Raw genomic sequence first — 12,845 nt, forward strand, 5'->3', positions numbered from 1 at the left:
CCACAGTCAATGAAGGCCTGCTGGAAAATAGTACTGTTTCATATTTACAGAGACGCATTCAAGTCACATAATTTTGAAAGTTTTTTTTAAATAATCACAATCTGATTATCAACCAAATGCACAATCATAATTTCTAAGTGCTACGATTAGTTTAACAAGAAAAATAAATGTATAAATAAATATAGATAGTTTGTAATTATGTATATATGTGTAAAGTTAAAGTTAAAGTTAAAGTACCAATGATTGTCACACACACTAGGTGTGGTGAAATTTGTCCTCTGCATTTGACCCATCCCCTTGTTCACCCCCTGGGAGGTGAGGGGAGCAGTGGGCAGCAGCGGTGAATCATTTTGGTGATTTACATGATAACAACGCCACAATGACAGGGTATTATAATATATAGTTTATGTTTTATCTGTAAAATAATAATAAAAAATCAGGCCAAAACTGTTATTTATTTGTGGTCCAATACGCGCAATAGCACAATAATAACAGAACAGTAAATGTATTTGTACTTTACACATTTTGTTGTATTTTTAAGTACAATGATAATAAAGTTATATTCTGTTCTAATTCTTAATTTCAACTGAAACAATAGGAAGTATGATCAAATTCTAATATTATGTTTATCATTTTGGTAATATAAAACAAACACATTGTTGAATTCATACTTGAATTGTATATTACATTTAATAATATTAAAATGTAATTAAATCAAAATATATTTATAAAATAAAAACTAATGTGCACCACGCCTTCCGCCTGAATGCAGCTGCGATAGGCTCCAAAAGGGACAAGCGGTAGAAAATGGATGGATGGATGGATGGACAACTATTGTATTGGATTTCATTACACTGTACACTTTACTGAACATATTAATGAGAAGCTGTAGTCAAATGAGGAGTAAACAATCCAACTATTATTATGTAGCAATGAAAATATTTTTAAATATTATTTCACTTAAAAAAACACATACAGACATTTTCTGTTGTCAAAAAATAATTTGGGTATTTTCGTGTATGGGGGGGGATCAAACATTTTAGGTTGCTGTCCAGTCTCATGCAAAAATAAATAAGTTACTGGTTTCATGTGAAAGTCACTCCAATGACATATTCCACTTGATAGCTTATTCCCTTGGACTGGACTTTCCAAATGTGTCACAAACAGAAACCTTAGAGGATGCATTGGGGGCCACTTTGATACATTTTGTCCAATAAAGATGCTAAAACCAACCTAATATACAGGTCAATGTATGTTAATCTACCTGAATAGTAGATGTGTGTTACACAGTGACAAATAGTTTGTTAGTGTAGTGTCTAATGATACATATTTTTAACAATTAATACACTTCATTTCTAGAATATGCTGAGCGTACAGGTGACGCTCCGGCGCTATAAACAAAGAAATGATACCAAACCAAAAAGACATAAACACCATAAAGCAACTGCAACAGGAGAATGCAGCAAATTAAAGATACTAAAATCACATGTTGCAAGATCAAAAACTAATGTTCAGGAAAAATGCTGCAAATGCTCCAAACACACCAAAACCCCAACAACAGTATGAGAAATGTTGCAAATTCTTGTAACAAAATGGAAGTTATAGCCATGATTCCACGGAGCTAAATGTCTGTTTCTAAAGTCGAGTGTGAGGAAATTTTAGTTCATCTTTTAAAAAGGGATAATAAAAAATAATATTTGTCTTGTTGTCTTTATCAGACCACAATATTTGTCATTATAGATCACATTAATTACTTACTGTACATCACGTAGGACTCACCTGTATGGTAGTTTGACCAACTTTACGTTATGATCAGTAAACTTGCAGTGTTTCTCTCAAACAGTTGTTTTGTGTGTGCCATATGACATTTTACCACAAACATATTACTAGCCCATTCCTGCTCCGTCGCTGATAAGAATATGTCAGCTTTCCGCAGACACTCCCATTGGCCTCCGTGTCTCGCAGCGTTTGCTGGTCTTGTAAATGGTTGAACCAAATCCTGGTTGAGGGTGTGACGCAAAAGAAAGATATGCAAATGTATGTTAAATGTGTTATTCGCCCACAAAATTACATCATTGAACAATTTATTTTCTGAACAGGTATACAAATCGAGTTTGGATTTTTGGATAATGGGGCAGGAGGGGCCTCAAATAAGTCTTTAGGTTTTGGAAGTTTGCAGGATTTTTCTTTCTGATTTGGCCGATTGCAGTATTTTTACTTTGCAGCATTTTCCCGCAGAGCATTAGTGTTACGTAGGCGTCTTTGTCCCCATCGGCCACCGTAGAGGGCCAGTTGGGAAAACAGGCTGCAGGCGAAACTGTGCATTGGACACCCGGCCCTGCCTTATAGGAAGTCCCAGTTTAGCCTAAAGCAGGGGTGTCCAAAGTGCGGCCCGGGGGCCATTTGCAGCCCGCAGGTAATTTTTTAACGGCCCCATGGCACATTCTAAAAATACGATGAAAAAAAAACATAAAAAGTGGTATAAAAGAGCAAACAGGTGAAATGTAACAAGAAAATGTTGCATTATTTACTCTAATAACACAAAGCTGCCATGCAGGCTGTTTCTTTCTTTAAAAAATAATAATGAATCAAAATCAATGTCATTATGAATTATTGACCTATTCAAGGCTCCATTTACTTCACATTAAATATTCCACTTTGAGATATTTTGGGGGGAAAATGTTGCATATTTTTTGGTTGCCATTTAAAAAACAAAGTTTTTTAAAGAAGGGCCTAAAACGAACAAACAAAAAACACAAACAACAATAAAACTTATAATTGACGGATAGATCTGAAGTTGATCTTGAGACTATTGTGGTAAAAGTAAAAAAAAATTTGGATTTATTTTTTAAAACTTTACTGAGCAGTACCCTTTTGGATCCCCAATAATTTTAGTGGGACTTTTTTTTTTTTAAGTGTCATTGCTGAAAAAAATAATTAATTGAAATCAATGTTGTTATGAGTTATTGACCTTTTTAAGACTCCAATTATTATATAATCTCAAATATTCCACTTTAAAATTTTATTGGGGGAAAATATTGCATATTTTGTGTTTTTTTCCATTAAAAAAACACGGTTTTCCTTGACAAAAATGGCATACAACTTAAATCTTTAAAAGCGTTATATTGACAGATAGACCTAATGTTGATCTAGAGATTTAAACCTTGAATAATAATAATAATAATAATACTAAATAATGAAACATTTGTAATATATTTTTTGACCAAAACCTTTTGGGGTCCCCGGGATCAAGTCTGAGTGGAGGCCTAAATGTATATTTTTTTATACATATATTGTATTGTTTTTTAAAATAAAAAATATAAAAATGGCCCCCGCTTGCTTTGATTTTTCAGTGTGCGGCCCTCAGTGGAAAAAGTTTGGACACCCCTGGCCTAAAGCCACCTCCTCGAACCGCTCATTCCCACGGTCGTGGAAGTGCTCACCTAGCACAGGTTGCACAGGTGAGCAAAGTGTTGGACGGCGGAGCTTGCATGACTGACAGCTGGAGAGCAAACACTGAAGTCTGGATCATCGTCGCTCCTCCCACCTGGGGGCCCCGGGCGACCAATAGCGTGGCTCTCCAGCGCTAAACCTCAGCGTGTCTTCTTCCACTTGCAGTCTGCGTGGAGTAAAAAGTCACGTTGGGAGGCTGTGGGGGAAGAGAGAGAGGGAGAAGTATCTACTTTCAACTGCTGTCAGATATCCGATCGCCTTCGCATGGCGAGGAGGTAACCTGATCGAGTTGGGAGGAGTGACTCAACCAGGGAAGCCTTCAGCAACAAAAAAATGTCTTCTTCTTCTGCCGGAGAAGTCACCGCAGCAAATTCCACCAAGAGGGAAAATGTGAAGGAGGTCGACAAGCGGGAGTGCATCAAGCTTGTGGCGTTGGAGGCGGCCGAGTTGTCCATGGAGCGAGCGGCGCCCAACGCGGACGCGGTGCGCACGGAGCTGCTGATGAGCGCCGCCTCCTCGCTGGCTTTCTCCCCGGAGCAAGTGGCGTGCGTGTGCGAGGCGCTGCAGCAGGGGGGCAACGTGGACCGCCTGGCCCGGTTCCTCTGGTCCCTGCCCCAGAGTGAGCTGCTGCGCGGCAACGAAAGCATCCTCAAAGCGCAATCCCTCGTCGCCTTCCACCAGGCGCGCTACCAGGAGCTCTACAGTATTTTGGAGAACCACAGCTTCAGCCCGTCGAACCACACCTTCCTGCAGGATCTGTGGTACAAGGCCCGGTACACCGAGGCGGAGAAGGCGCGGGGGAGACCCCTAGGCGCCGTGGACAAGTACCGGATCCGGAGAAAGTACCCTCTCCCCAGGACTATCTGGGATGGCGAGGAGACGGTGTACTGCTTCAAGGAGAGGTCCCGGAACGCACTGAAGGACCTGTACAATCAGAACCGGTACCCCTCTCCGGCCGAGAAGCGCAATCTGGCCAAGATTACTGGACTCTCTTTGACCCAGGTCAGCAACTGGTTCAAGAACAGGCGGCAGAGAGACAGAAACCCTTCTGAGGCGCAGTCCAAAAGGTGAGGCCGAACCCTGCTTGTATTGATTATTTGTGCGTAAAAAACCCAATATGGTTTATTTATCTCTTTGTCGCCGGAAACTCTCTGTTTTGTTCACAATCCCGCCTCATATGGCATAATGCGTCGCTATCAAATAATAATGTATAAAACGAGTACATTATTTAAAAGTGTGGAGCACGTTTGTTGTGTTTTGAAATATGAAGCTTGTTGCCATTCAGCTCGGGTTTCAAGCCTGTTAGTGCTTATAGGCATGGAAACCAACGAGATAACACTCTCACGCACACTTTATACTGTCACAAGGACGAGGAAACACTTTTCATTCAATCATTTCCATACAGACTTGTACGCATGCGTGTGGCTCATAAGTCAACATTCATATTATTTATTCACTGAATGCTATTGCTTGCTTTTGTGTCTCCCTCTTGTGTGTGTGTGTGTGTGTGTGTGTGTGTGTGTGTGTGTGTGTGTGTGTGTGTGTGTGTGTGTGTGTGTGTGTGTGTGTGTGTGTGTGTGTGTGCATAAATGTGTATGAGTGTGTGTGCATGCATGTGTATGAGAACAAAGCTGACACACCTGGTGGAGGTGACCCCCCTCTCTCAAACAGTATTAAATATGGCTGCTATTACATGATAATATATTCTTTGTACATGAAACCACACTTGTGTAGCCTGTTGCTGGAGAAGGGGGGGGGGGGGGGGGGGGTTAAGGGAGTTGCCCCCCTCCCCTTTTTTTGTGCTGTGAATAGGGTGGTGGTGCAGCTGTTAGAATCAGTCTTAAGACGGCAGGTTACAAGGCAAGTAGGCCTTACGCATCATTAAAAATTTGATTTTTTTTTTTTTAAATCTAAACCAAGGCCAAGGCTTATTGAGCATTGAAATATTTGTTTTTTAATGTGTTGTTCGATAGAAATTGAAAAGGCCAAGAACCGTTTGAAGCCATTTGTTTTCCGCTTTTATCACAGAGCAGAATTTATTGCGGCCAAATGGTTGCACGCTTGTTGACGCTGGTCGTCTCTCCATGAGGTAGAGGCATTCCCGAGCACAGCCTGCTCTTCAAAGCTGTGTAGCCTCATAACACAGCAACAAATGTGACCCATGACAAACTCCTACATGCGAATGGAAAGAGATCAAAGTCAAACATGAACAAATAATTTGAACTGACTTTTCCCAATACAAAAGCTTCCATCAAATGTTTGGACACACCTTCTCATTCAACGTCATGACAAAATGTGTCCAAACCTGTGACTTTTGTACTCTTCAAATGCAAGAAAATGCATATTTTCTCATATATGATTTGATATCCATTCACGTGTCGCTGCCTTTCCCTGCAGTGAGTCTGATGGCAACCACAGCACAGAGGATGAGTCCACCAAAGGTCAAGAGGAGTTGTCACCCAGGCCCCTCTCCAACTCCTCAGATGGCGTGATCACTCACAGCAGCCTTCCAATTCAAACAGGGCCTCTGGACAGCGGGGTTGTCATCCAGCAAATTGGGGACATCAAAATGACCCCTGGATCCAACAGCGGGGGGCTCTACAACAGAAGCCTGGTCACCGATAGCCCCTCCTCGGCTGTGTTTCACAACGGAGGCTCGTCTTACCTCCACTCACCTGGGAACATCCTCTTTAACGGGCTCAATTTGGGCCTCCAGCCGTTGGCCTTCAACACTCTGAGGCCGTCCGGCGGCGTGCTGCTGGGCGGCTCTGGAATGGACATGCAGGAGAAAGGACTGGGAGGCTCTGCAGAGGACTCGGCCCTGCACTACCCCTCTTCCTATTCGGGCTGTGTGAACGGAGGGCAGGTGAAGCTGGAGGGGGTTCACAGCATGGCCGGCCAGAACGGAGGATCCTCCGTGTTGACCTTCAGCTCCTCGCTGGGTGGCTACAGCCTGGTACAGGTACCCACCGGAGTCTCGGACGGTGACGGAAGCTCAATGCTTAACAGCGATGTCAGCCTTCCTTCCCTGCAGCTCTCTTCTGTGTCCTCGTCCTCGTCCATTGCACAAGGTTGGTTTTGAAGTTCATATGACAAATAATGTCAATATTGTCTGAGCACATCACGCTTTAAATACTGCGGCTTCATCAAATGGCAGATTTTTTAAAATGTTTTTTTAGCACAGGTTTAAGACTCGTGTTAAGTTGCCCCTCCTCATCTTGTCCAAATCTACCCAAACCTGTTTCATACGTTTTTTTTTCAGCTATTAACTTTGTAATTTTTTTTATGTTATTGACGTGTAATTAACCATAACTAAACCCTTACTATGTCAAAATCTCCCCAAACGTGACCCATTTGATTGTGCTACGTTTGTGCCGCAAAGATTTTCGTTTGTGCCGTTACAGTTTTTAAGTTACTAAAGTTTTATGGTGTAATTGGTATTTAAGTGTTATTGTTCATAACCAAACCTCCAACCATGTCAAAATCTCCCCAAACTTGACCCATTCATTTGTGCTTGTTTGTGTTGCAAAAATGTTTGGTCTAACTATTAAACATTTTAAGTTATTAAGAACTTATAATAATAACCAAGTTGTAGCGACATTATTATTGTTCGTTTTGGTCCAGCTGGTCGGGGACGTTTTTTCAAGTTCACTTTGAGTATGCACGGCATCTTTTTCCACATAGCTTAGCTCCAAGTCATATTTTATACCCACAAGTCACAGCAACCTCTCTCGGCTTCCGTCTGCTCCAACATTTCACCCTCTGTTCGTGTTCACTTCTATTAGCAGAAGTTCATCCTCTGTATATTCAGCTTCAAAAAGATAAGGTTGTGAATCCTCATTTGTCCAAAAATAGTTGTCTTTGTTGTGTGTTACCAAGTCTATTACAACACACTCACGTTTGTTTCCGTAAATTGGAAGTGCGCTGCTATGGAAACGGAAACAAATGCGCTGAGGAAAGAAGTTCCAGTAACGCATAAAATGACCAAAATATGGTAAATATTGAACATATTGTTATAAATGTGTCTGTTACTACATTATATATATATCCTTGCAGTGTTTATATAAAACGTTGATGGAGGGTTTTGATTTGAATTTTTGCAGCACAAATGAGCACAAAGAAAGTGTGTGTGTGGGGGGGGGGGGGGGGGGGGGCTAAACGAAACAAAACAATAATAACTTAAGAATGATTGGGGACATTTTGACATAGGTATGGTTTAGTCATGGTTTATTACATGTTAATAACATTAACAAATAATAAAATGTTAATAACTTAAAAATCCAAACAGCACAAACAAAAACATTTGCAGCACAGAACAGCACAAACGTAGCACAAACGATTGAGAAAAGTTTGGGAAGATTTGGACATGGTGGCGGGGCCCAACTTCACACAGGTGAATCACAAAATGTTAATAACTTAAAAACTATAATAGTTCGACCAAAATGTTTGCAGCAAAACTATGATAGTTCGGCAAAAACATTTGCAGCACAAACATAGTTGTGTGAATTGTGAAGTGAATTATATTTACATAGCGCTTTTCTCAAGTGACTCAAAGCGCTTTACATCGTGAAACCCAATATCTAAGTAAAATTTTTAAACCAATGTGGGTGGCACTGGGAGCAGGTGGGTAAAGTGTCTTGCCCAAGGACACAACGGCAGTGACTAGGATGGCGGAAGCGGGGATCGAACCGGCAACCCTGAAGTTGCTGGCATGGCTGCTCTACCAACCGAGCTGTATCGCCCTAAACCAGTACCAGAATGGTTTGGGGAGGTTTTTATAAGGTGGGGCGGCTGGTTATAAATATTAAAACATGAATAACTTAAAAACTATGATGAGTAGACAAAACATTTTTGGCAGCACAAATGTAGAACAATCGACTGGAACAACTTTGGGGTGATTTGGACAAGGTTGGGGGGGGGCTGGATGCCATCACAAGTCAGAAAATGTATTTTATAATAACTTAAAAACTGCAACAGCGCAAACGTAGCACAAACGATTGAGACAAGTTTGAGATTTGGACAAGGTGGGAAGGACAGGAGGCCCACTTCACACAGGTTAAATAATGCATTTTCAAGCACAAAAGTGGCTAAATGAAGTGAAAATATCAAAATTACAGTAGTGTTTGGAGTCTACATAAGACCAAACCAATCAGAGCGCAACGTTCAGTATTGTAGCCACTGATTGGCTCAGCCTGAGGCAGCATTACTATATTAGATTAAAGGGGTCATATTATGACGCATCCTTGTGGTCTACATAACATATAATTGTGGTACTTTGATCAAAATGTTGCATAGATTTTTTTTACAAACCATATTGAAGCAGCTTTCTGGTTTCAGAATGCACAGTTTTGTGGGCGGAATATTTATATACCAGAGTCCTCCAACAGTTCAAGCCCCCTTAGACTGCGTCTCCACCCTGTTAACCATGTACTTGTAGTTTTTTGCGCTTGCATATTGAGTCTACAAGTCTACTGACAGATATAAGTTAGTACAGTACGCTACTTTTTTATTAGAAATTGCAGCAGCGGAGCATTTTATAATGCAAGTGCATGTACAAGCCACAACAAGAGGATAGAGAAAAATAGAGAAGTTATTGACGACAACTTTGGACTACAACTGAATAAAAATGGCAGACTGACTAAGATCTTCGGGTAAACCTCTACTATTTATGGAGCTATCGCTGATGTCACTATGACAAAAATGTTACAATTGTGGTCAAAGTGTTTTATTAATATCTCTTTCATGTCTCTGAAGTTTGGATTCACATTTTTGGGAGTTATGGGGATCCCAAATACACAGAAACAGGAACCAACAGGAAAGGAAAGTTGGTTTTGCAAAATATGACCCCTTTAAATTATGTAGCGTTTCAAATGTCATAAACAGATTTGTATGCTCTAACAATGAAAATATTCTATTTAAAATCAACGGTTTGTACTTTGCAAAAAGTCGCAGTAATGTTTGGAACCAATTAACCGTGACAAACAAGGGTTTACTGCATACAGCAAAATTAAACCCATATGGGAAATATAAATGGGGTTGTGTGGCTCAAATGGTAGAGCAGTCATCCAGAAACTTCAGGGTTCCTGGTACAAATCCAGCTTCCGCTGTCTTAGTCACTGCCGTTGTGTCCTTGGGAAAGAAACTTCACCCACACCGGTATGAGGGACTACAGAAGGATTCAGAAACTATGCTGTAATCTGAATCATTCATACAGTCCTTACAACAGATTGTCCTAAATAAATACATTTAAAAACATCAACAGAAACACTGAAATGGTCAGTGCAGACTTATGACTCATAGCTATACTGTCTTGGGCTACACAAGACAAGTAAACGACAACATACTGTACGTAAATGAGGGTGAATGGTGGTCCTTTGTCACCATCAGTCATCATCACGGTGCTCTTGATCTCCAAAGCTGAGGGAGGAGAGAAACAAGGTTAGGGCAATCAGACGCCATGGGAAGCACAAAGAGGGAACAACGAAAACGCCATTCCAGCACTTAGTTTGACATTGCACATGCATGCAGAGAGAGTGGGTGAATTGGAAGGAAAAACAGAACATGCAGCTTGCTGTTGAGGCACCACAGGCTCAGGCTACAACAACACAATGTGTGCAAGACACACAACTTGTGTATAATATGAGAAGTGAGGAGGGATTTACTGTGTATTGATGCGTCTTGGTCTGACCACAGGTACAATACCTCTGAGCGATGTTGCAGTCAGCTCTGCCAGTGAAGACTCCTTCCAGCAGCAGGACAAGCTGAGCATGGCCTCCCTGCACCACAACACCGTCCTCTACAGTATGAGCAACGTCGGAGAAGTCAAGAAGGAGCCTCTGGAGGGAGGCGTCTACTCCTCGTACCACCACGGGCTCCACCTGGACCCGAGTGGGCAGATCAGCTACTCCACCCCTGGTTCCGAAGAGGCTCCGTCCACACAGGTTCCGATATCCGCCACCGGAGAGGTCCCCGTCGTCACTGCATCCCATCCTGAAGTGTACACCACCCTCACCGTCAGCACGCCGCTGATGGCCCAAACGAACCCAAGCAGCCACCACCTGCAGCCCACCGAGTACCACGACGTCAGGCCCTCGCACCTGATGGCCGCCTGCATGACCGGTGATTACATGAGCCTGTCGGAGAACAAGGCAGACGGCTCGGGCCCGACAGGTGTGACTGAAATGGTGCGGGCCATGTGTGGCGACATGGAGCCTGCGGAGGGGAAGGAGTTAGCCAAACTACAGACAGTGCAGATGGATGAGGACATGGCTGACCTTTAACCTTAAAGCAAAAAGCACTCATGTTCATGCAAGCAGTGATATGATGACACTTTTGTGTGTGAGTGTGTGTGTGCTTGTGTGTGTGTGTGTGTGCATTTTTTTTTACCATTCATTTCTTGTAACTGTTAAATTATTTGAAGATGCACTCTAAAGAGAGAGAAGGCCTGGACATTTATACAAAAAAACATGAACGTCCACACATTGTGAAAGTTGCGTTGGAGCCGTGTTCAAAAGACAACACCTGCTACTTCCTGTTGAGTGGACTTGATTTGCCGAAGCAGGTGCTAGCATGCCGCAAGTCACGTGACCAGGATGTTCCTCCAAACTAAATGCGTCATCTGGGTCAAAGCAAAAAGGTCATCGGGGAAGAGGGGGAGTGTGTCTGTGTGAGCGGGACGGTTTTTACTGAAGGACTGCACGCATGTACACACAATAAGTCGCTCAAAACACAAAAGCTGCTAATTTCGGACAAGTGCCCTTCAGTAAGCACCTTAAATTGCCTGAATGTACCCTTTTTCTTAAAGGGGCGGGGGGCATTTGCACTACCATAATGACACTCCGGGCTGGTTTGACAAGCCTCGACAAATGCGCATGTTTCAACAGTGAATGCTATTTTCAAGCCTCGTCGTCAAATCGAATCAAAAGGTCACACTGCAGGGTCACATGTCGCTCATATGTTGTTTATAACGCGGCAGCTATGTTAAATAGGTGTGATGATGCTATACGCTCTATCGTTTTTCGTTTTAACGTGCCTCTGCACAGTCAAACACCGACACTGTAAAAATTTACCAGGATTTTACAGTATTTAACAGTATTTTTTTAAATGTACTGTAACATTACAACAAATGACTGTAATAGTTGAGAAATCTTTATATTTCGAAACAATAAATTGCTATTTCCCAGTAAAATACTGTAATCATAGTCCTTTGTAACATCACAACAAATGACTGTATATTAAGACAAATTTGTCTCGCAAGAGGTTCCGTAGACTACGCTGCACACGTTTATACAGTGAGTGGCGGTATGCTGTTAAACCGAGAGAGAAGTGAGCTATAAAAATACATTTGTGAAGTTACAGCTTATAGTTGTAGATTTGTTGTAATGATCTATATGATTACAATGGTCAAGTGTTAGCATTTAGCTCTAACTTTTTTGTAATTACCGTAAAATCACAGCTTTGCAATTACAGTTAATTACTGTAAAGATATTTCACAGTAAATTGCTGTAAATGTTACTGTTAAAGTAATGCAACTATTGACTGGTAATTTGCTGTAAATTTACAATGTACATTTTTACAGTGTATGGTGAGAACAAAAAGGGACAAAAGGTTTTTTTAAACAGAGGCGTCAGTGTGATTTTTTTCTTTGCATCAGAAGGTTATGGATATGTTGCTTTTTTTTTTACATAGTGAATAACACTGAAGCTGTGCTCACTGAAGGCAATAACAGCTCAGATTCAGAGATTTACCGCCACCTCCACCACTGCTGTCACAGGAATATTTGTTGGGTGTCAAATTAGGAAGAGACAAGAGAATGTGGAGGCCATTTGTCAAGCGGGTCATGTACTTTTTTTTAACCACAGGAGCCTCATTCTCCCCGTCTTACATGACCATAATAGCGCATTTCAGCCTTGCGGCCAACTCACAGCATTCATATCTCTGAATGCATCACACTTTTTCTTATACCCTACTTCAGTGCTTTAACATCATATACCAACTGTTTATGATGGGCAGATGTTTTTTTTGTGTTAAACTTAGTTTGACCTGTATGTTTGTTATCTGAAATTATGTGAATGTATTTTTCTAAATCTCCATATTGCAATAAATGTTTATATTTATAAAAACAGGTAAATGCATTTTTTGCATCTTTGGTGTGTGTATATGAGCGACATATGTCTTTATGACAGACACATGTGTCTTCCTCCCCATTTAAGTAGCCAAAGATGAAGGGGGGGGGGGGGGGGGGGCGCAATGGTGGGGCGAGCATTGCTGCTGCAAAACCTGCATGATCGTTTGCACATGCCGGGCAACCTGGACTTCATTAGCCCTCCTTTTCTCATCTCAGCCCCTGTAATTCAAATAAACAGCAATGAGATTTCCAGAGGTAAAGCCTT

At 41.7% G+C, this 12,845-nt stretch overlaps 1 protein-coding gene across 1 annotated transcript; it reads left to right on the plus strand.

Moving 5' to 3' along the window:
- The first annotated feature begins 3,675 nt into the window (after positions 1 to 3,675).
- six4a (SIX homeobox 4a) lies at positions 3,676 to 12,546 on the plus strand. The gene is made up of 3 exons (XM_062042162.1): positions 3,676 to 4,520; positions 5,851 to 6,524; positions 10,147 to 12,546. Exons 1-3 carry the CDS (start codon positions 3,787 to 3,789, stop codon positions 10,731 to 10,733), a joined length of 1,995 nt encoding a protein of 664 aa, XP_061898146.1. The 5' UTR covers positions 3,676 to 3,786; the 3' UTR covers positions 10,734 to 12,546.
- Positions 12,547 to 12,845: the final 299 nt, after the last annotated feature.

Source organism: Entelurus aequoreus, linkage group LG03 (assembly GCF_033978785.1).
Source record: "Entelurus aequoreus isolate RoL-2023_Sb linkage group LG03, RoL_Eaeq_v1.1, whole genome shotgun sequence".
In the NCBI taxonomy this organism is placed as follows: domain Eukaryota; kingdom Metazoa; phylum Chordata; class Actinopteri; order Syngnathiformes; family Syngnathidae; genus Entelurus; species Entelurus aequoreus.

Bases quoted from the DNA above. Each gene is read 5' to 3' on its own strand.
- six4a (XM_062042162.1), top strand. From the start codon at position 3,787: ATGTCTTCTTCTTCTGCCGGAGAAGTCACCGCAGCAAATTCCACCAAG. The intron at 4,521-5,850 runs GTGAGGCCGAAC...CTTTCCCTGCAG, and splicing joins TCTGAGGCGCAGTCCAAAAG to TGAGTCTGATGGCAACCACA. The intron at 6,525-10,146 runs GTTGGTTTTGAA...GTCTGACCACAG, and splicing joins GTCCTCGTCCATTGCACAAG to GTACAATACCTCTGAGCGAT.